Below are 24,429 nucleotides of genomic sequence, written 5' to 3' on the forward strand. Positions count from 1 at the left end.
ATGAAAAGAAAGAATTAACGAATTTAGCCTTTTTTGTTTTTTTTTTTTTTTGATTCTTGGAAAAATTTAAGCTATAACCTCCTTCATTCTTCATTACCATTTAGACTACCCATTATGGAGACATCTAATGCACACTCTTTTTTATAAATTGTAAATAATATAGCCAAGCTATGTAAGCAAAATGTGAAGCTTGAGTATATGTGGATATTATCCCCCCAAAAGTGACAATTTAATGATTACAAAGTCAACAATGTATACTGCGTGATAAATGGTGAAAGCAATTTGTGTTACTTATTCAACAATCAATCACTTAATGAGAGCCTGTTGTGTATACAAAGCACTATGCCAGCTCTGTGAGTGATGCACATGTTAATACACAAAACAAGTCAGTGTTGAATGTTCAAAAAATTATATAAATCAGGAGCCATGGGCATTGAAAGAAAAAACAGATCACTTCTGGGTGGGATAAATACAGTTGGCGGCATTTAATCAATGATTTTTATGTTCGAATCAGGCAAATATACCGGGAAACTATTCTGAGCTCTTTAAGAGCTCTGGATCTATAACCTGGGACTACTTCTCCAAAGCAGCCCAGCCCAGGTGAACCAGAAACCCTAAGCAGAGAGAAGTAAAACAGGAGGGCTTGAAATCTGATCCTTTAGACTGCTCCTACGGAATCAAGGAAAGGAATTCCCATCTGGGCTCTCCGACACTTATCGCCTCTGCTTTCCTAAATGAGTCAAGCCATCCAGATTGACCTAGTTCTGCAGTGACCACATTGACTAGGATACCCAGGACCACCTGGGCCTGGAAAACAGGGGTACTGTTACGTGGATTATCATTATTATTAGAAGATTATTATGTGTTGATCTTGAATACACAGAATTTAGCCAAAACTATACCTTAGATTCATTCAGATTTACTAAATTTTAGTTTTGTTGACCAAACTTCGCTACTCAAAGGAGACACCAATTTTTAAAATGTTAATGAAGAAAAAATTAGTTACATTGCTGGTAGTCATCAAGATGTTCACTAGATTTCAATGTACTAGAAATGGAATATGAAAGTAATATAGTCTTTCTAATGTGTAGAGATCAAATAATAGTAAAATATAAGGTTGCTTTTGTCTTTACCTTTATGTCTCCTATTCATTAAAGAAGACTGGTAAATAAGGTTATAATATAGAAAAATTCGTTCTCAATATGGTAAAATTCTGTGGAATTTCTGTAATTAAGTTTTTTATGTACTTAAACCAAAAAAATATTAGATTCAATGACAAATCCATATAAAGCAATACCATATATAATTTTTAATAACCGTAAAAGCACCATTATATAGAACACTTAATACTTCACAAAACATTAGAAAGAAGCTGTTGGCCAACAAGAAATAAAGCATACATCCTACATGGTCGTATCTGTGGTCTCACACCAAATTAATCTGATTCCAACCTTTTAAGATTTAATTTGGATTCATAAATTCACTATTAGTATAAGAGTTGTGGTAGAACTTCGTCTTAATACCACATAAAACACTGAGATTGCTCCTCTTAAGGCGAGCATGACTTTTCCATAACTCCACATAATCTACAGCCTGGGATGCTTCATTCCTTGTACTCCCAAAACTTAGGAGCTGCCAACCGATTAGACATGTTTATAGGCATAATTTTAAAAACTGCTTAATTATTCCTCTTAAAAATTATTGTTTTATAAAGGCAGGCTTGTTTTATTTACACTATTAGCTCAACAGCCAAAAGTTATTCAGGTTTAACCCTGTTCAATAAAGTGGTAGTTAAAACACAAGATATGACTTTAAATAATGATACTGATTTTCCTAAGTGGCTTGTATAGCTATTAAGAAAGATTTTAACAGACACTTCTAACAATGATACATTGCTAAAATAAAGGAATACTTTCCCAAGGTGTCTGCTTTGAAGGACAATATTCCCTTAGGTGTGTACTTTCTGGCATATTCATTTTAAAGGAAAATCAATATCATCATTATAGCCACACATCTCACATTTTTGGATACATGGATGGTCAAAGTAGCAATGGCACTAAAATTTTTCCTGCCTCCTACTTCTCCCTCACCTTTCCAACTTTCCTGATGGAGATGAATTTCCTGAAAAAATAGATTACTTCAGAGAAAGTGGTTCTGAAGCTTTATATTATAAACACTTTAGTTCATTAATGAGCCTATGTGGCTGATTATGTTCTTGAGTATGTTCTCAGGTTTCAGTTTTAAAGTAATTCTTTCTCTAGAGAAAGGGACTTTGTTTAATCAAATCAGCAGAATTCTCAGCATCAGACCATGCATATAGGATCACTTTAACAAATGCCTGTTGAAGAGGAATGTAATGACTTCTGCTAAAAAACTTTCAGGTTTGACTATTTACAGTGGAATTAGAGCTCTGACTACAACTGAACGAAGAATAAATACCAAAAATTGAAGTAAAAACTGATTTAGGAAAATTTTGAATGCCTGTAAGAGAGATCTCTAATACCCATGGTGACAACCACCCCTTCTGTTAAAGGAGCTCTCATTAGTGAAGCCGCCATGAGCCCTCCGGTTTGGGAACTCTGCGCAGGTGTTCCAGTACCCTGCACCGTCGGAAGGAGATGCATTATTCCTGTCCTGGTTTCTGTTCGCTCTGCTTGGTTTTTCGGCATGCAGCACACTGTAAAAGGTAACATCATGTTCATACCGTTCTTTCATTCGGTGTATTTTCTCTCTTGGGACTCCATGAATGTTTCTTCTGCGTGGGGAAAAAAAAAAATGAAACTGGTTAGTTAAGGCAGCATATCAAAATGATATAAATTCTTGTATTTTACAAGTCCTATATTATTACATAGATATGCACTCCCTATTCTCAGGATGGACCTCTGACAAAAGCAAAACATCGTGTTAAGCCGTTATCTTTCAGGCTCAACTCCTGTTTTTCCTGCTGCCCTGCACACTCCCAAACTACCCTGAGGCTAGCAAAGAGCTAAAGCTTCAAAAGTGCTTTGTTTCTGGAAATCTCAATTCTGTGCTTCAAAACATAAAAAAGCACCGTGAGATCTTTTTATTATGTATTTGCCAATTTGTCATGCATATATCTATAATCAATTATATCAGTCCTAGATACTTCTAGATCCTTATAAAAACAATATTCTTCAATTCTAGTGGGCATGAGAATCAATTGGGGATGTAGTTTGAAATGTAATTACCAGAGATTCCATCTATGGAATGGGGTCCATGAACTAGGACTTTAACAACCACTCAGGTGATTCTGATGGGGGTGGTCCACAGATCCTTCTGGAAACACTATCTGCTTATAACCATAAGATGAACTAGACTTATTCCTAAAAAGTAAATTCTGATCTCACTGGTTACTTTAAATCACTGATGTTATCAAATAGCACAGATAATGAATATCAGAACCCATGCATTCAGTCAACAAGTTAGTATTATTTGGACATTTACTGCTTTACAAACTAGAAGCAGCATTTAGACCATAAATGAACCACAGACTGTTCAACATCTAAAGATCTGTTTAGCCTAAGTGCAAAAACATCACTCACAAGTGCAATCCCATGCAGAGGAAAGTGCTTTTAAATGTTCATTAATGAAGCATTTTAGCAGAATGTTAAATGTGTCCTTTTCAAGGACCAAGTCCAAGCCAAGATTTAGCATTTAGCATTATATTAGAAAACTGACCCCAAACTAAAGTCTTTCACATTAATAATTCCAAAGTTATCAATTTCCAAGAATTACCATTTCTGGCCTGAAAACTACCATGTCCATTTCCAGCCTGAAAAGATTCTTTTGTTCGGTCTGATATACCTGAAAATAGCAGGATACACAATGAGGAACTAGAAAAACAAAGAAGTACCTTGCTAACTCTTGAACGTTGAATTTCCAGCGAGTGTCAGGTTCTCGGAATATAACTTCATAGTTATTTTCAAGTGCCTGATTTTTCAAAAGTACATAAAACATTGAAGACATGGTACGTATGTTTGGGAATGTTTATGCTGCCATTTAACATTTACTATAAATCTTTTCTAAAATTCCTTTTGTTTAACCAGTAATCCAATGCCTTAGTTTATGTTAACAAATACAGTTGGTACATTTCCATACTTAGCCACTCTCAGATTATATTACGGTTCCCAATGATAAACTGTGAATAATTCTATTTACCATGACGGAAAATTACAAAGGTTCTTTGTTTTGAACATTTCAAAAATAGATAGCTGAACTACTTTTAAATGCCCTGTCCACAGGAATGAGGAATGAACTCCAATGGCTTCTCAAAGTCCCTATGTGACTATCATAGACTCACTGCTGTCAAACTGCTGCCTTGGTCTATTCCTCATACCTTGGTTTAGAAAGTGAGAGTGCCATAGGCACAGAGCTTGGGAAACAAAAGTGGTTTCCACAACCTTTACATATTCTTCCCTCCAAAAGTAGCTCTCCCTGCTATGCAATATAGTTTGGCTCAATTCACTGTGCCCCATTTCCTTGAGTTTAGAAAATTATTACCATTTCCATTAGAAACATCAAACATTGTTTACATTCATAAATTGACCACTACTTTTTTTAAATCTCAAACTGAACTTTCTATTATCACTATTTTTTTATTGTGTTATAAAATACAAAATGAAAAGAACTAAGTAAGCAGCTTTCCTCTGCATTCTTTAGATGGACACTTCTAATTTGGGAAGGATATCAGATATCATAGGTGGAAAATATTTAATTTCTGGGTCCTACTAATAGCTGTGGATGTCTGGAAAAGATTGTGCATGTCTAGAAATTAGAAAATAAAAAGTAAAATGACTTCCCTTAAGCCACTCTCAGTTAACCCGACTCTTGGTTCTTAGTTGTGCCTTAATTAACGTGACTCTTCACGTCCCTATTCATTTCTCTCCCAAGTGGATGCTCGATCCGTGAACTGAAGTAACCACAAAGTTGATGCTAATTTTTCCTACATTCACCAAAGTCCCACAGTCTGGGCCTAAATAAAACTGATGAAAGTACAGTTAGAGAAAAGCATACCTGTATGTAAGCTACTTTGCCCGAAATGTAAAAAGAGGCTTAAAAATAGACTGCCATGAGCCCAGTTATAGAGATATTCACTTTACAATTAGCCAAGTAGGGAGAATACTCAGCTGTCTTCATCCTGCCCCTGTATGTTTCTGGATCTTTTCTGTTTTCTACACTCAGTAAGGAATGAAAACTTATTAGCACAAAAGATGAAATGTGTCTTAAAACAGATCAGACGTATTTCAAAAATAAAGAAAAATGTGCATATTGCTTTATTCATCTGTTGTTCTGACAGTAGGCAGCTGAGTTGTTACCTTTATATGTGTATTTATATTTGTATTCTAGTATCTTAATAGGGTTACAGTGTTAATCTGTTTTTAAACTAAAAATTTCATTGCCCTAGAACTTCCATGCAGCAGCACTACATAGTACTGAAGTCCCCAGCGTGGCAAAGACAGAAGTGTGTGCTATGAACATCATCTACAACTCTGCTGGTGGCATCATCTAGTCCAACATTTCTTGGCAGATTTCAGCAGATGCTCCTATGTATGCCTTCCCTTAGGAAAACAATCAAGACAGAAATGCTGTCAAGAATTCAGACCAAGGACTATTTTAAAAATGTACCCTGAGGTGGTATTAGCATCTCAGTAAATTTCAGCCATTGAACAGCAGAGAAACACTAAAACCTCTTTACCTGCTCCCTGAGAGAACAACTATTAATGAATATGAGATCGTGGAAGATCAGAAAAAGAAGAAAGAACAAATGTTTCAACTTTCTCACAAAATGTCCATAACTGAAAATTCACAATGATACTTCTTCCTACCATGACTGCATAGGGCTTCATTTCCCAGGCGTGGAGGTTGGTATTATCAATAATAATGGGGGATATGCCATTCCTCATTGCTTTTCTTGCTGCAACACAATGTTATATAACAGTGAACAACAAGCAACAATCAGAGAAGGGTGAGCGTACTCCATATTTTGTTATTTTTATTACAGGATGTGCTCATTATACAACTTTAATACCACCTATTTCAGAACCCACTATCAATAATTTTATTTTTCCTGGAATCTAGGGAGGTTACACTCTGGCATTCTGTTTGGGGGAAAAAATGGCAGAACTTTAGATTAAGCTCCTTCCATAAACCTTTTTCATTTTGCAGTATCTACAATCTATGTGCACAACAGGATTTACCAGGGGTGTGGAAAGGAATTTGTCACCTCTTTTCTGGTTCCATTCATGAGCTTCCTCCAGGAAGTCAGGATTGAATTCATAGGCACCATCTTCCCTGAAGAAAAAATCATCCGTGCTGAAAATCAGGGCCCTGGGAAAGTCGTGTTGCAATTGTCTGTAAAGTGGGGAAGTAAGAGATTATTTTATGACCATGCATTTTCATAATATAAATCATTTCCTTCCATCTCCAACATTTAGCAGTTTATGAGACCACCAGGTTTGAGTTGTTGAATATCAAAAACATGAGATGCTTGTTCTCTCTAGAAGGTATCACTCTTTCGTAGGGGGAAGGAGAAGGCTGACGGGACTGTGGGTGGTGCCCAGCTCTTGAAACTAGGAAGTGCTGGTCACCACCACTGACTTTAGCAGCAACCAGGAGTGACTCCAGATGAACCTGTGGAGGCTACGCTGCGGGTGTGACAAGAGTCATTCCTTGTGGGCACAGCCCTTACTTCCATTCCTCTGTGATGCACCACTGCCCACACCCTCATGCTGCAGCCCCTTCCTGCATCCCCTCACCTGTCCTGGGTCCCCTCGCCTTGGAGATCTGTTCTCCATAAGGACCCATCTGAGATATTGGTTCTTGCTGAGGTATGAAATGTAGATTAAAGTGACGTGATGTGTGTGCTACCTCTGTTAGGTAACATTTTAGCAGTGACCTAAACCGAATTTTAAAGCCACAGCAGGAGAAGAAAAGAGGCAGATTCCAACATTCCCCATGCCTTCCTAAACCTCTATCACTCTCTCTAAATATGAAAATATCACAGAAAAAAGAAAAACCATCATGGAGTTCCCCCTTTAAAGCAAAAAAACCCAAAAAAACACATTAAATTCTGCACAAAAAAAACTGCACAGGGCTTCCCTGGTGGCGCAGTGGTTGGGAGTCCGCCTGCCGATGCGGGGGACGCAGGTTCGTGCCCCGGTCCGGGGGTATCCCACGTGCCGCGGGGCGGTTGGGCCCGTGGGCCATGGCTGCTGGGCCTGCGCGTCCGGAGCCTGTGCTCCGCGACGGGGGAGGCCACAGCGGTGAGAGGCTCGCGTACCGCAAAAAACAAAAACAAAAAACCCCCAAAACTTCACAGAGAAGATGTTCCCACTAGAAATCCTTATTCAGACTTTTCTGGGGAGAAGATGGCTATTATGCTAGATAGGTAACTGGGTAAATCTCTGAGCCTCTTTTCTTCATCTGTAAAAACTGTGGATAATGTCACCTATCTCGCTAAGTTAGGATGATGACTTAATAACTTGAGGAAGCGCCTCGCGCAGCACCTGACACAATGAATGTATGTTTATTTCTCTTCTCCCTGCAGCACTCACCAGCATAATTCTAACATCAAACAAATTCACCAGGCAAATAGAGTACATAACAAAATGGCCATGCTCAGAATAAAAAGATATTTAAAAGTTGGAGGAAAAAAATGTTGGAGGGTGACAAGGGCAGGAAATGTAAAGAGGAAACAGAACTATTCAACTGTTTGTTCTTCCCCATCAAGAAGAATTCTCTTTAATCAGGAAAGAACGCAAGGCACTGAAACCACAGATAACGAAGCGCTTGGGTTGAAACACTTGGGTTCAATTCTTGACTACTCAGTCATGTGATCTCTCTCTCTAAGCTTCTGTTTTCCTGACTGAAAACTTGTATAATAATCACTACCTATTAAACAGAGCTTCTAGTAAGGCTCAACTGAGATTAGGTATGGGAAAACATTTTCCAAGAGGTAAGGCACTTTACAAATGTGAGGTATGTTATTTTATTAATAATGAAAACAAATGAAGTCAAATTTTCCAACTAAGACTGTTTACATGCCATCATAGTAAAGTACATTGGAGTGTGTACATAATGGGAGAGGTGGTGAAGAAAATGTGGCCATTTTAAATCCACCACAGATACAGAAACTGACATGAAAGAAAAGTATAAAGATCTGATGAAACAAATTCGCATAGTTTCCTTGTAAATGTCTTTTTGATTTTAAAGACACTCAAACTGAAAAGCCCAAATCATAGATCCAAACTTTACCTCCATGAGAACAATTATTATAAAGACACCTTAGAAGAAAATCTAAGGGCAACACTAACTGCATTTTCAGGTGTGTGTATTTTATATTTGTAAATGCTTTACAGTTTTTAAATTATTTTCATCAATATTATCTAGTCTAAATCATGAAGGCTTCATTCAGAGTTTAAATAATACTGTGTAACTTATCTTCCTTATCTTTTGTGTACTATGTTAAGCAACTCTGGATATTAGTTCCAGGACTTTTTTTTTTGATATCCCTTCTAAATCTGGTTTCATTTGTTTTCCTATTAAGTCTGCCACTTATAGGTTTTGTTTGCCATCTTCAGAGTTGAGTTTTTCTTTTCATAGACATAGCCGTATCTACTCATGTTTTCCACTGTAGCCTACATGGTCCTCCTAACAAACAGGAAGGCAAAAATACGAGTATTTTTCACCTTTACAACTCGGATGGAATGTGTGGCCAAGGGAGGAAGAAAAAGCGGTCTTCATGATCTTACTGAATGATCATTCCTTCGAAAACTTGTTTTATCTTCACCTGAATGTTAAATTAGCACTGGCAGTCATGGTACATCTTGAATATGCAAGACAATAAAAGCTCTCCTAGCTAAATGAAAAACTGATTAAATAGACAATCCTGAGAGTCTCAAACTTAAGTGGAAGCAATAAATACCATTCCATCAGCTTCAGAAGTGATGAGGATAATGCCCCAGCTCTAGCTTGCTTTATGGTGGTCAGGAGCCTCATGCATTAGGGAAATTGAGAGAATGAAAATAAAAGGGAAAAAAATAGAAAGACAATTACATCCACATAATTTTCACCTCCACAGCTCCCCCCAAATTCACTTGAAAGCACTACTGTGAAGAGAAACTCAAGGCTCTAATCTTGATTTCACAACTTACATCATTCTTTTATTTAATAATAGAGAACCATGGGAATATATTTAGATATCTATTAGTTACTCCCCACTCACTGACAAAAGTCCAACATTAGTATGTAATTTTGAGTTGTACCCCTAACTTTTTATTATGGAAATTTTCCAACATGCAAAAGTAGGCAGAATAATATAATCATTCCCCACGTACCCATCGTCCAGCTTTAACAATTATCATCATATGGCCAGTTTTGTTCCATCTGCTTCATACTTCATTTCAGCAAATACCGCATCAGCGTTCAGATTTCCCTGATTTTCTCATAAACATATTACTATAATTGGTTTGTGTGAATCAAGAGCTAAACAAGATCCATACACTGTACTGGGCTACCACGTCCCTTGTCTCATTTATTCCATACTTGCCCTCTCCTTTTTATTGCCACCTGAACTTCCCCCCCCCCAACCTTTTATATGTAGAAAAGGTTCAAACCTATAGAAATGAGTTGAAGGAATAATACTATGAACACTCCTTACCCTTCACCTACAGTTGTTAACATTTTGCCTCATTTATTTTACATCTCTCGCATATGTATTTTTGATGTACCATTTAAAAGTTGCAGACATCATGATACTTTGTTCCTAAATGCTTTGTCAAGTATCTTCTATAAATAAGAACATTCTACATAATTATATCACATCTTAAAAATAACATTAATTTACATTACTTTATTATAATTATAAATTATACCAAATATTATAAATATATACTATAAATAAATTATAAGTGTATTAATTTACATTGTAATTTTACATTATAGCTATTTATAATAGCTAATGTTAATAGATCTTTTTATTTTAAAATTTTAAAATTTCCTTCATGGTACCAATAATATCTTTCATAGGTTCAAGTACTGCATTTGGTTATTATGTCTCTTTGGTGTCTTTTAATCTAGAACTGTCATGCCTTCTTTGGTTTCCCTTTTTGAAAAGTCTAGTCGGTTGGCTTGAGACTGCCCCACATTCTGGGTTTGCATGATTGTTTCCTCATAATTAGATCCAGGTTAAACATTTTTAGAAGGAACGTACAGAGGTGATGTTTGTGTACTTCTGATTGCACATAATGACCATTTGTACCATTGTGCTAAGTTTGACCACTTGGCTAAAAGGTGCTGTCAGCTAGATCTCTCCACTGTAAAGGTGCACTGCTTCCCTTGTAATGTAATGCTGGTGGGCAGGGGGTGTGAAACACGAGACTCCACGTATATCCTGTTCCCCAACAACCTTTCCCTCAACGATCTTTACATTCATTGCCGATCACTGCCAAATCAGTTATTACATTGGGAATTGCAAATACTGATTATCCCATGTAATTTCTTCTATATTTACTAGGTGGCATTGTCTAGTAAGGAAGAGCTCTCTTTCCCTGTCCCCTTTTGATAATGCTTACCATCATTATTCTTTATGATGAGCAAATGGCCCCAAATCTGACCAGCAGGTACCCCTTCAAGCTGGCTCCTGTGTCTTTGTCTACACCAACCTTAAAAATACAACTTTTCCTTTCTTATTAGCAAAGTAATACATATTCAAGGCAAAATATTTTGAAAGAGAAAACTGCAAAATAGGAGAGGTTCCTATATTCCCCCACTTAAAAATAATTGTTAATATTTTGATCCTTTTTCCAGGGGACAGAATTTTTTTCTTTTTCTCTCATCTGATATTTTGTTATATAAAAACAGAAACATAATGTAGAGAATACCAACTTATTTTCACCAAACTTATTTCCACAGCAATTATTTCCTACCTCATGAAATACGACTTTGTGCCATTATTTTTAATGATTATGACATAGTTATTCATATGGATGTACCATAATTTACTTAACCAATGCTCTGTGGGGTTAGGTATTTAGTTTGGCCCCAACTTCTTTGATTACCAGCAAGTTTAAATACTTTTTCTTATGCGTGCTGGTCATTTAGAGATATTCTTTTGTGAACTGCATTTTCATGTCCTAATAAAACCTCCTTATTGGGAGGTTTATGGCTTTCTTTTTGAATATGTAAAATTCTTAAGTACATCAATTTCTTTTTAATTTTGTTTATAATGAACTCTAACATACAAGTCTCAGTTATTAGAAGTTTTCTTAGTCACATGTATCCATCTTTTATTTTCTACTTTCTGTCTTTGGTAATACATTTACAAGTCTTTCCCAACCCAAGATTATGTAAATATTCATCCATGTTCTACTACATTTTACTACCCAGTCCGTCTAAAATTTTAGTTTAGTATGTGGCAGTGGTTAAGACAGAATGGAAATGGACCCCTATCTTAAACCGCTCACAAAAACTTGAAATGGAGTAAAGACTTAAACATAAGACCTGAACCATAAAACTCCTAGAAGGAAGCATAGGGGAAAATCTCCTTGACATTGGTCTTGGCAATGATTTTTTGGATATTACACCAAAAAGCAAAAGCAATAAAAGCAAAAATTAATAAGACTACATCAAACTGAAAAGCTTCTATACAGCAAAGGAAACAATCAACAAAATAAAAAGGCAATCTACCAAAAGGAAGAAAATATTTCTAAATCATATATCTGATAAGGGATTAATATCCAAAATATATAAATAACTCATATAACTCATTAGCAAAAACCAAACAATCCAATTTAAAAATGGGCAGAGGATCTGAATAGACATTTTTCCAAAGAAGACATACAAATGGCAAACAGGTACGTAAAAAGGTGCTCAACATCATTAACCATCAGGGAAACGCAAATCAAAACCACAATGAGCTATCACCTGACACCTGTTAGAATGGCTGTCATCAGGAAGACAAGAGATTAAAAGTGTTGATGAGGACGTGGAGAAAAGGAAAACCTTGTGCACAGTTAGAAGGAATGTAAATTAGTGCAGCCACTGTGGAAAACAGAATGGAGGTTTCTCAAAAAATTAAAAGTAGAACTACCATAAAATCCAGTAATCCCACTTTTAGTTATATACCCAGAGAAAATGAAAACAGGATCTTGAAGAGTTACCTGCACTCCCATGTTCACTGAACCATTATTCACAATAGCCAAGATATGAAAACAACCTAAGTGTCTGTCAATAGACAAATGGATAAATGTGGTAAATATATACAATGGAATATTATTCTGCCATGAGAAAGAAGGAAATCCTGCCATTTGTGACAACATGGATGAACCTTAATGGCATTATGTTGTGAAATAAATCAGAGAAAGATAAATACTGTATGATCTCACTTATATGTGGAATCTAAAAAAGTTGAACTCATAGAAAGAGAGTATAGTGGTGGTTACCAGGGGCTGAAGGTGTGGGAAATGAGGAAATGTTGCTCAAAGAGTACAAACTTCCAATTATCAGATGAATAAATTCTGGGGATCGGGAGCTTCCCTGGTGGCGCAGTGGTTGAGAGTCCGCCTGCCGATGCAGGGGACACGGGTTCATGCCCGGGTCTGGGAGGATCCCACATGCCGCAGAGCGGCTGGGCCCGTGAGCCATGGCTGCTGAGCCTGCGCGTCCGGAACCTGTGCTCCGCAACGGGAGAGGCCACAACAGTGAGAGGCCCGCATAGCGCAAAAAAAAAAAAAAAAAAAAAATTCTGGGGATCTAATGCACAGCATGGTGGTTATAGTTAATACTGTTATTATACACTTGAAAGTAGCTTAAAGAGTAGATCTTATTCTCATCACAAAAAAAGAATGGTAATTATGTGGCACAATGGAGGCGTTGGCTAACAACAGTGGTAACCATTTTTCTTTTTTTAAAAAAAATTAATTTATTCATTTATTTTTGGCTGTGTTGGGTCTTCGTTGCTGTGCGCAGGCTTTCTCTAGTTGCTGCGAACGGGGGCTACTCTTCATTGCGGTGGCTTCTCTTGTTGCGGAGCACGGGCTCTAGGTGCACGGGCTTCCATAGTTGTGCCTCGCGGGCTCTAGAGTGCAGGCTCAGTAGCTGCGGTGCACAGGCTTAGTTGCTCTGCGGCACGTGGGATCTTCCCAAACCAGGGCTCGAACCTGTGTCCCCTGTATTGGCAGGTGGATTCTTAACCACTGCGCCACCAGGTAAGTCCGGTAGTAACCACTTTTCAATAAAGAAATGTATCAAATCAACATATTGTACACCTTAAACTTACACAATGTGTTGATTACACCTCAATAAAGCTGGCGGAAAAAAAAAAGATGAGAGAGTGGTACAGCTGGATTAAAACCCAGGCTTCTGGCCTCAGAGCTATACACTAAACCACTGTGATTGAGTGCTATAAAATAAACAAACCACATTTATCCTTTTCTCTAGTGACATTGAGGTTGTTTGCAATTTTCTCTATCATGAACAACTTTTCGTGAACATCACTGTGCCAATCTCCTTGTGCATATGTACAATGTCTCCTGAGGGTATATACTCCAAGTGGAATAGCTATTAAATCCTTTTTGTTTGTTTTTTGAAAGAACAGAGCAGAGCAGATGTTATTTAAAATTTCCTTCTTTCCTTCAGAAAAAAATTTTTCTCTCTGATAGAATATATGTTCCATGAAGGCAGGGATTTTTGTTTCTTTTGTTCACCGTTCTATTCTAAGCATCTAGAAGAATGCCAGGTACATGAGAGATAATAAATATTTGGTAACTGTATGAATGGTTCTTGAATGTTAGGCTCTGTTGTCTTAATTATGTAAACTTTGTATAGGGTCCCAAACTGTGTGAGGAGAATTTCTATTTACTCATCTTTACATGTTGAGAATTTTACCCAAACTTCAGATTTACCCCCAAAGAGGACTGGGAGAGAGAATTCTTAGATTCCAGCACTCCCTCTAGATGTTACTGGAATTCTCAAGGACTTTAAGCTGGGAGGCAGGAAACAGATTCAGTGACCCAACAACCTGAGGAGAATGGGGAGGGAGACATGTCTGTAAACATCTCAGGCTAGTCTCCCCTGAAGCCCGGTGTGGCCTGCCCTTCTCGGTGCTGCCAACCACCATGCCAAGGCTGAGCCCTGCCCTTGGAGAGATGGAGCTCAACCATCACCAGCACCATGGATACCATCAAGCCACAGTGGCTAAGGGGGCTCCAGTGAAGAGTTCCCAGGCTGTCCTACGCTCACTCTTGCCCTCACTCCTCACACCTCCAAAGTAGGGCATGTTTGTGAGATCCAAAACCAGACTAACAGTTAGCCCTCATGTGCCAGTGTGGCTCCACTGCAGTTTCTAGGAGAAATTCCTTTCAGTATCTTGAATGCGAACAGCACCCTTCCAGAGAATCCAGCAATGCCACAGGCTATGTTTTATGTTTTCAACTCAGCCATGCTCTGAAGAGGAGAAGGAATCAGAAGCACACCCACCTCAGCACTAACTTGTTTTTAGCTGTGTTTTCCCAAAATGTCATAAAGCAGTTACAGACAACAGAACAGTGGCCAGACAGGAAAACTGTCACTCTGGGCTCTTTTTTGACTGCTGTTTAAATGGGAAAACAGCTGTATCTTTGATACTTTTTTTTTTTTTTTTTTTTTGCGGTACGCAGGCCTCTCACTGTTGTGGCCTCTCCCGTTGAGGAGCACAGGCTCCGGATGCGCAGGCTCAGTGGCCATGGCTCACGGGTCCAACCACTCCGCGCCATGTGGTATCTTCCCGGACCGGGGCTCGAACCCGTGTCCCCTGTATCGGCAGGCGGACTCCCAACCACTGCGCCACCAGGGAAGCCCGATACTTATTTTTAAATCTCTCTTTAGGATAACTATTGGGTGAAGGAGATGGCACATGAAACATTTTCACATGTAAAACACAGGAATGGGTTTCTTATGAACGGAATTAAAGTTTTTTTTTCTTTTTCTTTATTTTTCCCCCTCTTGTCTATTCTCAACAGCTCGTGCATTCTTTTACATTTCTCTTTCTGTGAATAATCTCCTTTTTGGTTTTGTTGTTTACTCAAGACCCATGCTGATTCTGAGCTACCAACTCTTAGGAAGTTTCTGGAATTAACACATCCATCAAATATTTAGACCTACTATGTGCCAGGCCTTCTTTTAGGGACTGAACAGAATAAAGCCCCTGATCTCATGGAGCTTGCATCACATCTCATGAAGCTTACCTTCTCATAAAAGAAATAGATAATAAACAGGTATGTATATGCCAAGTGGTGCTAAGTTCAAGAAAGAAAAGAAAGTCAAAGTAAGGGGCAAAGAAGGTTGGAGAGGTGCTACCATCCAGAGGGCCTTTCTGGATGGCAGAGAAGGTCCCTTTCAGACCCTTTTCTTCATCATAACCTTAAAAAGTATGGGTAAAGAACACTGAAATATTCTAGTTATACAATACTTCAACAGGACTCCTTAATCGTCAAAAGTGGATGTAGATGTTTTTGTCCATGAACATCGCTGGTAAGGTAAGACCACTTTGTGCATTATGAAATCCTGAATCTCAGAATCAAATGCATGATTCTCTGATCCTAACGTCCTCATCTGTAACATAAAAACACTCCATGTTAGGATTATTGTAAAGATCCAGTAAGCTAGCATATATAGTGCCTGCATACAGTCAATACTCAGTAAATGTGGGCTTTCTTTTGTCTCCATTACTGCCATACCCTTTCCCAGGCTCTTACCTTGATCAAAACAGATAGCCTTCTCCCCAAGCCATGCCTGCAATGCGACGGAGAGCATTATGAAGGAACAATCAGACGTGAGACTAGTTTTCCTCTTATCGTACTATTTCCTTAATCTCATAGAACCTAGCTATCTTTAGGTAACTTGGAATGATAATAATTTCATACTGGGTTCCTCTAGAGTCCGAATGGGCCTAGAACGGTTGCCATTATATAGAGAAGAGTTCGTCAAAATGCCAAGAAGGAACCTGGGCACTAAGTTGGGTTATGTTATAAATATCCTGTCATGTGAGTGAATGAGGAAGAAACATGAGATAACCCTGGGAGGTCAGTGTTGGCTATCTCTCCCCAACACATCATAGTCAGGATAAATATGAATACTTATTTAGAAATCCAAATCTCATCTCTCCCCATGGCCCTCAATGGTACCACATTAATAAAGAAAATTGGGGCTTCCCTGATGGTGCAGTGGTTGAGAATCCGCCTGCCAACGCAGGGGACATGGGTTTGAGCCCTGGTCTGGGAAGATCCCACATGCCGCAGAGCAACTAAGCCCATGCACCACAACTACTGAGCCTGTGCTCTAGAGCCTGCCAGCCACAACTACTGAGCCTGTGTGCCACAACTACTGAAGCCCGTGTGCCTAGAGCCCGTGCTCCGCAACAAGAGAAGCCACTGCAATGAGAAACCCACGCACTGCAATGAAGAGTAGCCCCAGCTCACCACAACTAGAGAAAGCCCACGTGCAGCAATGGAGACTCAAAATGCAGCCAAAAATAAATAAAATCAATTCTCGGTAATTTTTTTTGTATTAGAAGAAACATATCACCAATACTGACAAATAAAAACATGTGGCTTCCTTACCCTGACAGTTGAAATCCAGGTAATAAACTAAGCCCACTTAATAGGGCCTTTACCTGTTTTTTCATGAACAGTAGATCGAAACCAACCTCATTATACTTTTACCACCTTAGTCCCACTAGTCTCTTCCTTTGGTGCAGAAGAAAAAGCTCTGATTAGAAATAAGGAGAATTCATTGCTATGAACTTGATCAAGATATACAACTTCTTGAAATAATGTCATTTGCAGCAATATGAATACAACTAGAGATTATCATACTAAGCAAAGTAAGTCAGAAAGACCAATACCAAGTGATATCACTTATATGTGGAATCTAAAATTCAATACAAATCAACATATCTACAAAACAAAACCAGACTCACAGATATAGAGAACAGACTTGTGGTTGCCAAGGGGGAGGGGGGTAGGGGAGGGAAGGAATGGGAGTTTAGGATTAGCAGAGGCAAACTATTATATATAGGATGGATAAACAAAAAGGTCATACTGTATATCACAGGCAACCATATTCAATATTCTGTGACAAACCATAATGGAAAAGAATCTGAAAAAGAATATATATATATGTGTGTGTGTATATATATATGTATAACTGAGTCACTTTGCTGCACAGAAATTACACAACATTGTAAATCAACTATACTTCAATAAAAATTTTTTTTTAAAGTATATAACTTCTCAGAGTTTAGTGTCTTGAGCTTGGACTAGATGAACACTGTGGGAACTTCTTGTTCATTTCCTGAGATTTTCCTATGAAAACATTCTTCCCCTTTCATTTCTTCCTCTATTCCTACTGCTTCTCTAATCATAACCACATCTGCGACACTATATTGCCCAATTCAGCAGGGTCTTCTTCCACTACCCCGACAGCTCCAGGACTATGGTGGTGGGGATTCGCCTGTGTTACCTTTCTAGTAAGTGATTGTGAACACATACTGCAGAGTGTGTTCTTACTCTCTGTGAACATAGGAAGCACATATAGTACTCATTCATCCCAGCCTCCAAAGAGAGGCACTGCAAGGATTCTCAGCGATGGGGAGAAGAGATTCAGGACCCATCTTAGGAAAATTACTAAAAATATAAAAAGTACCTTCTCCAAGTAGACCTAAGTGGCTAAAACTCTGAGACGTCACCTGCCTGATACTCTATTTTCATACACACAGACTTGGAATACTGCCAACTCCCTATTTTGACCTTGCTTTTATTTATGAGAGCCCTATGCTCATAATTAAAAACACCATGGTCCAGGCCTGCTGGCTTAGTGCACTGTGGAGTGAGTACACTTTGGGGTCTAATTACTCACTACTTAGTTAACTAATCCCCTCTTCTCACTGTTTCCCATATTTTTAAAAAAATTGTGTTTGTTTGTAAAGTATACCTTTGTCCCCATCTCTGTCCCATCATTGCATCACATCAGGAAAGCATCCTTTCACCTCTTTGGAAAGCTCTAATGCCAAGAAATAATGAAAAGGTATTTCTTTTGACGGAAAATTCCATGTTGTCCAGAGATAAAAATGAGGAGAAAAGACAGCTGTCAGTGAACATCCTTTGAACCTACCGAATCCATGTTACAAACCGTTTTTGATGGTGCCAAAACAAACTAGCACATTGCAAAGGACATATGTCCTAGAGTGTGGTCCCCAGACTTTGCTTTGATTGATACGTAAAGATTCAAAAACATTCCGGGGACTGACATAAGGTTGACAACTTTTAATTTTTCAAATAACGTCATTAAGAAAAAAAAAAAGACTATACTATTGCCATTTCATTTCATTTCAAAAGGACAATTTAGTGGTATATCCATGCAAGGGAATGCTATTCAGCCACGAAGTAATGAGGTTCTGACATATGCTACAACATGGATGAAGCCTGAAAACATTAAGCTAAGTGAAATAAGCCAGACACGAAAGGACAAATACTGTATGATTCCACTTACATGAGGTATCTAGAGTAGGCAAATACATGGAGACAGAAAGTAGATCAGAGGTTACCAGAGGCTGAGGCGAGGGCGGGAGGATGAGCAGTTATTGCTTAATGGGTACAGAGTTTGTTTGTGGTGATAAAATTTTTTTTAAAAAGGTAGTGGAGATGGTTGCACATCATATAATTAATACCAGTTAACTGGACACTTAAAAGCAGTTAAAATGTCCACACACGCACAGAAGAAAGCACAGAGGTAAACAGACATCCACAGATGTTTTCACTGAAGTTGGAGGACAGAACAAGTGCAGATCCAAGTGAGTTTATCAGTTCAGCTGTGGAAAAAGAAATAGTTCTGGATCACGTGCTGAGAGTGAAAGGGTCTTAGGACAGGAATCCTGTTTCTTCTCTCAACCCTGTACTCCTTTATCCAGATTTTAACATTCTCCATGATCTGGCCCTGGGTTTACCTAACCAACACACTCACTAATATAAACAACCCACTGCAGTAAAACCATGCTCCTCATGAGCCTAGAACATCCAGCTCTTTCCAATCTCCATCTCCTTATTCATGATAGTAATCCTCTTCCTTTGTGCAGTCACATCCTCCTGGTCTTCAAGGCCAGGTCATCTCCACATGGAGGAGACTAGCTCTTCCCTAATTATCCTATCTTCCTAACCATGCTCAGTGACTCCCCTGGCCTTGAACACCACCAGCAAAGAACAGGCTATTCCCCATGAGACTTTACTTACCCACAGCAGTGTACTGGTTATTGTCTTCCATTTGTTGGTCTTGTGTAGGCTCCTTCTCTTAATCTTATTTTGTATATACCTTACTAAGCAAGTGCTAACAGTCTTATAAGTACTCAGTAAATACTACTATTGTTGACTAGTGAAAAATTAACAATAGTTGGTATTTATATGGCCCACACATTCAGCGGTGCTTTCACATTCATAAGCATAGGATCCTTGTTGACCACAGTACCTTAAATCCTCACAATAAACTTACTAATGGAATATTAGCTTCATTTTAATGAAGAAGAACCTGAAGTGTTCAATTAAGTGACCTATGCTAGTTCATATGCTAATTAATAAAATATTAAATAATGGCGCCAAATAATTAAAATCAGTCTCCTTACAGATTAAAAAAGCTTTCTAGTATGTCCAATCAAGAATAAACCTAGGAAAGCCTTTTTATATAGAAAATGACATATTTACTTGGTTATTTAATAAATGCTTCATCACACAACCTAGGTCTACCGAGCCAAGTTACTGAATAAAACTATTTGCAGCTAACTTAAAAAGTTATTTTCACCTTTAAAAAGTTAACAAGTAATATGTATTTGTTGTAGAAAAAATGAGAAAATAACTCAGGGGCAAAAGTCTATATTCCATCCCACTGCCTAAAAATCAACAACTATTGTAACCTAGCAGGACCCCATGGAGGCATTCCTGGGACAGGCCTTCCCCCATATCCTCTGCTTTGGCTCCTCTCTGAACTATCCAGATAATAGTATTTGACGCACATTTCCTGAGTTGTCTTGCAGATGTAAAAAACTCCCCTCTCCAACAAATGCAAGACGTTAACTACTTGATGACCATAAACACACAGCTCCAGGCCTCCCTGTGATACCACCCTGCTACCTCACCATCAGCCAATCAGAGAACCGTGCGCAAGCTGATCACAAACCCTGCGACCCGCCCCCTCCACCTGGCTTTTAAAAGTGCATTGCCGAAGCCCTTCTGGAAGCTCAGGACTTTTTAGGGCATGAGCCACCTCTTTTTGCATGGGCTTCCAATAAACCTTCCTCTGTTCCAAACTCCAACGTTTCAGTTTGTTTGGCCTCACTGTGCGTCCGGCACACTAACTTGCGTTAACACTATGAACAATATCTTTTTACACATTTCTTTGAACAGAAAATGGGATTTTTGTGTATTTATTTGTAGTCAAATGTACATCTATGTTCTCACTAATGACTCATGACTTATAAGCCAATCCTCTATTTTTGTACACTTAAGTCAGCTCACATTTTTTTCTTTTTCATATTTTTTTCTATCACATCAAAAACTCTGCTGAACATCCCTCTATCCTCATGCACTTGTCCAGTTATTGTCTTAGGATGAATTCCTGGAAGCAGGACTTACAGGTCAATGGTAAGAACCTATTTTTGAAACGCTTTTTAAATGAAACAGAGGTGACAAAACACATATAAGGGACAAGCTAAATTTTTAGTACTCTGATGTACTTAAAAATTTTAAACTAGATACAACTCTAACAGCTTTTTTTTAACCTGTCCAAAGAATTTAAATAGATGGTTTCCACATTCCAGTCCCTGCAAACTGAAAACATATAGGTGAAAAGCATAGAAATATAACATTGATTTGGAAGACCAGACATATTCTAATTTCAAAAACATTTTTAATTCTTTAATCAAATGAGAAACAAAAGTTAAGCAGAAAAAAGCTGAACCCGCATTTGTAAAAACGATTTCCAAATTTTATAGAAAAAAAACTTTTATTTTTCTGATCCAAGAAATACATGTCCATTATGGAAAATTTGGAAAATACATAGAATAATGAAAATATGAATTTCCCAGAATCCAAAAATACATAAGATAGGCTTACAGTTTTACTATTTTCTTACACATGTATTTTTTAATAATTTGCCATTCTCCTTCTCTCCCCAACCTGACCCCCCAACAAAAAAGTGGGGAAGGCAGCTCCTTGAAGGACATGGCCTGTCACACCCACTACACCTTGCATCCTCCCTGCAGACCTCTCTCCTCGCTGAGCTGTGGACTGTATCCTTGCCTACTTTCCTGATTTCCATGTAAATGCACAACACACCCCAAAGCAGGGCCAAAGTCCTGTGCTCTCAGAACTGCCAATGCCCAGCCTATCAAGAGAACTCACAATGTCAACTCCCAGCTGCCTCCTTCACTTCAGAGCCAGACTTCTCCCTAAGAACACCTTGAAGATTATCTCTGCTGATCAACATCTTTGGCAGTAACTAATGCCTCTTAAAATTTATACAGCACTTTAAAGTTTAACAAGTTCTCTCATACACATTTAATCCTCACAAGAGTCCTCTGAAGTAGACAGAGCAGATAGCCCTATTTAAAAGGGAAGGAAACTGAGGTGCAGAGAAGTTGAGATCATATCGAGTCAGTGGCAGAGCTTGGACCTCCCTGGCAGTCCAGTGGTTAAGACTCCGCACTTCCAGTGCAGGGGGTGCGGGTTCAATCCCTGGTTGGGGAACTAAGATCCCACAAGCCGTGGGGCACAGGCAAAGAAAGAAAAAAAGAAGAAGCCATAAATTGACTCAAAGGTCAGAGCTCCCTACCTAGCCATTATTAGCAAAACATTTTTAAGTCTGACAACTAGAAATTAAGAGCTAGAAAGATCTTCAGTAAATCATCTAATTCCTTCTCAGTATTCACATGTAAAGGAAAGTAGAAAGAATTAAAGGCAGGTGATTGCCCAAAGTCACCAACTACTTTGTGATGAAGAGAATCTAAAGGCACAATCTTCAGACTCCCAGGGAAGTGCTCACACCAGTCGTCCCTAGAGAGATGTTCTTTAATAAGCTGGTCTCTCATCCGGTGTCCTCCGCTTAGCCAAATGTCAACCAGGAATTAAAATCCTAAAAGTGTAGAATGTTAGAGCCAGAAGGGACCTTAAAGACTACCCAGGCCAATCCACTCGCTTTAGAGATGAGGAAAGTGAGGTCCCAAACTCACGGCTTCTGCTGTTCAATTCTGTGCACCTTCCACTCACCATATTACTTCCCTTCTTTAATTATAAACAAAATCTGGCCAAAGATGTTTACTGCCTTCTCGGACAGTGTGTGATAGGCCACAGACCAGCAAAGCCGAAGTAAAACTGATCGGGATTTGATTTCAGAAGATACCTTGTTGGTAACAGATGTACCCACCATGACTGTGTCATAAAATAACCAAGTTCTGCTGGGTTCTAGGCAGGCTCCCCCATTCTCTACCAAGCCAGAGAGAAGGCCTATTGAAATGTGCGTGTTTCTTAGAAAAGGGTACCAATGGCCCTTTGGAAGTCGCCCATCTCTTGAATCTGTGAAAATGTAGCAATATAGTTTTGCTAAAGGCTTCTACTCCACAAATCAACCAGGAATCCTAACTAAAACTGGCAGCACAACACCAGGGCTGTCACAGTTCCCTGACCCTAAAGAACCCAGACCCTCCTCCCACGGTCTTTGTGTACCATTCAAATCCGCTTCTCAATGTGTGCTACGACCTTGATTCTTCTTCGGTGGTTCCACAGTTCTGTGGCCAGTCCCATGGTTCTACAGCTAGCCTTACCTCTCTGGTGAGATGGAAAGCTCTTTGAGGGCAAGGGACCACTTCTATTGAACACATACTACTGCCAGACATTGTGCTTTGCAGGGTAAGATACGGCCCCTACCTTCAAGAAACTTACAGAAGGATAAACGAAACCATGTGCAAAACCAAGCGCAGCCACAGAGGTGTAAACAGGAAGCGGGGGAGCCCGGAGGGCGAGGATTAATAAGCCTGAGTCGTCAAGGGCTGGTGGAATCAGTAGGGGAGAGGGCGGTAGAAGGCAAGCCGGGCAAGCAAACCAGGCACGCGGGGCAGCGCCAGCAAAGGCAAGGAGAGAAACAGTTCAGCGCTGCAGGAACATCAGGCGCAGGACAGAGTGGAGGGAGCTGAGGCTGGAGCGGCGGGCCTAGCAACGTGGCCCCAGCAACGAGGCCGTGCAATTCACGCTGACCCGGTACGGGGGCCGCTGGCGCACCTAGCGAGTAAACCAATTTGGGCTCCCGTTGCGAAGCTGTGTCAATGACGGCCTCCAGCGGCCGCGCGACCCCCTCCCCCGGGCACCTGTGCCCCTTCGCAGCCACCAAAGCACACGCAGGGCTGCCTCCCTCCGCCAGATTTTCTACGCGGCCGCGCGCCCGGGTCCCAGCCCCTGCCCCTGGGCCCCCACTTCTCCGCTCAGGTTTAAAACGCCTGTTGCCGCACCGTGGCGGGTGCCTGCGTGCCAGCGGGAGGCCCGGTGGTTTCCTCTGCAGTCGCCATCGGGCTTTCCTGAAGAAGACTGCCCGCGGGCCCCCGACCCCGCGCTGCGAGGCTCCGGGCGAAGGCTACCCGCCCGGCTGGCGCAGGGGCCGTGCGGGGGCCGGTGCCATCTGGGGCTCGCGCCAGGCGCAGTGCTGACAGCCGTCCTCCTGCGAGGGTGCAGCATGGAAACCAACGGGACGGGCCACCCGCGTCTCGAGCCCGCGGCCCGGCTGGCACCGGGCGGCCCGGCTTCCCCCCGGCAGTCTCGGGCCGGGGCCGGGCAAGGGGCTGGCTCGGCTGGGTCCGCGCGCGGCGCCCGGACGCGTCATTACCTGGCCAGCGTAGTTTTCCCCGAGCCCGGGAGGCCTCGCAGGAGGTAGAGGTGTTTCCGAAAGCTGTGGCGGCGCGGAGGTGTCCCACGCGGGGGCGGCGGGGCGGGCGGCCGAGGCGGCTGCTGCTGCTGCCGGAGGCTCAGCCTCCCAAAGGATTCAAGAAAACTCTCCTCCATGGGGTGGGGGCTGGCTGCGAGAACACTGCTTTCCCCTTCCTGAAGTCACGGTCTTGGCCAAAGCTGTTGTTTTTGTGGCTCTCCGGCCATGTGATAGATGGAGGGGCGGGCGCTCGGAGCCCAGCCCCTCCTTCCCACCCGCCCGAACTGCGCTGCGTGGGAGGGGTCGTCCCTACCTGGAAAGCTGGGGACGCTGGGAGACTGACAGCCGGGAAAACCTGGGCAACGCGACCCCCGCCCCGCTCCCCCACTGCCTCCCCGCCCCCCCACGCTTCCGGGTGCCCTTTGCCCTGGGGGGAGAGGCCCACCGGGTGGGACACTGGACACTTCCCCGGGACGC

The 24,429-nt window shown here is 40.5% G+C and overlaps 1 protein-coding gene across 4 annotated transcripts; it reads right to left on the reverse strand.

Annotated features, from left to right (window-relative positions):
* On the reverse strand, nucleotides 1-24,159 carry N4BP2L1 (NEDD4 binding protein 2 like 1). 4 transcript variants are annotated; one of them, XM_082859745.1, is made up of 5 exons: nucleotides 23,914-24,156; nucleotides 6,245-6,372; nucleotides 5,847-5,935; nucleotides 3,875-3,951; nucleotides 1-2,755 (listed from the first exon to the last, which is right to left on the reverse strand). In XM_082859745.1, the coding sequence occupies exons 1-5, from the start codon at nucleotides 24,087-24,089 to the stop codon at nucleotides 2,497-2,499; spliced, it is 729 nt and encodes a 242-aa protein (XP_082715871.1). In that variant the 5' UTR covers nucleotides 24,090-24,156; the 3' UTR covers nucleotides 1-2,496. The 4 variants fall into 4 exon arrangements, with proteins under 4 accessions (XP_082715871.1, XP_082715872.1, XP_082715873.1 ...); XM_082859746.1 differs by lacking the exon at nucleotides 3,875-3,951 and adding an exon at nucleotides 3,757-3,825 and having other exon boundaries at nucleotides 2,578-2,755; nucleotides 23,914-24,159; XM_082859747.1 differs by lacking the exons at nucleotides 3,875-3,951; nucleotides 5,847-5,935 and adding an exon at nucleotides 3,757-3,825 and having other exon boundaries at nucleotides 2,578-2,755; nucleotides 6,219-6,372; nucleotides 23,914-24,159.
* Between the last annotated feature and the right edge of the window lie 270 nt (nucleotides 24,160-24,429).

This window comes from Leucopleurus acutus (genome assembly GCF_964270905.1).
Source record: "Leucopleurus acutus genome assembly, chromosome: 18".
NCBI classification, from domain to species: domain Eukaryota; kingdom Metazoa; phylum Chordata; class Mammalia; order Artiodactyla; family Delphinidae; genus Leucopleurus; species Leucopleurus acutus.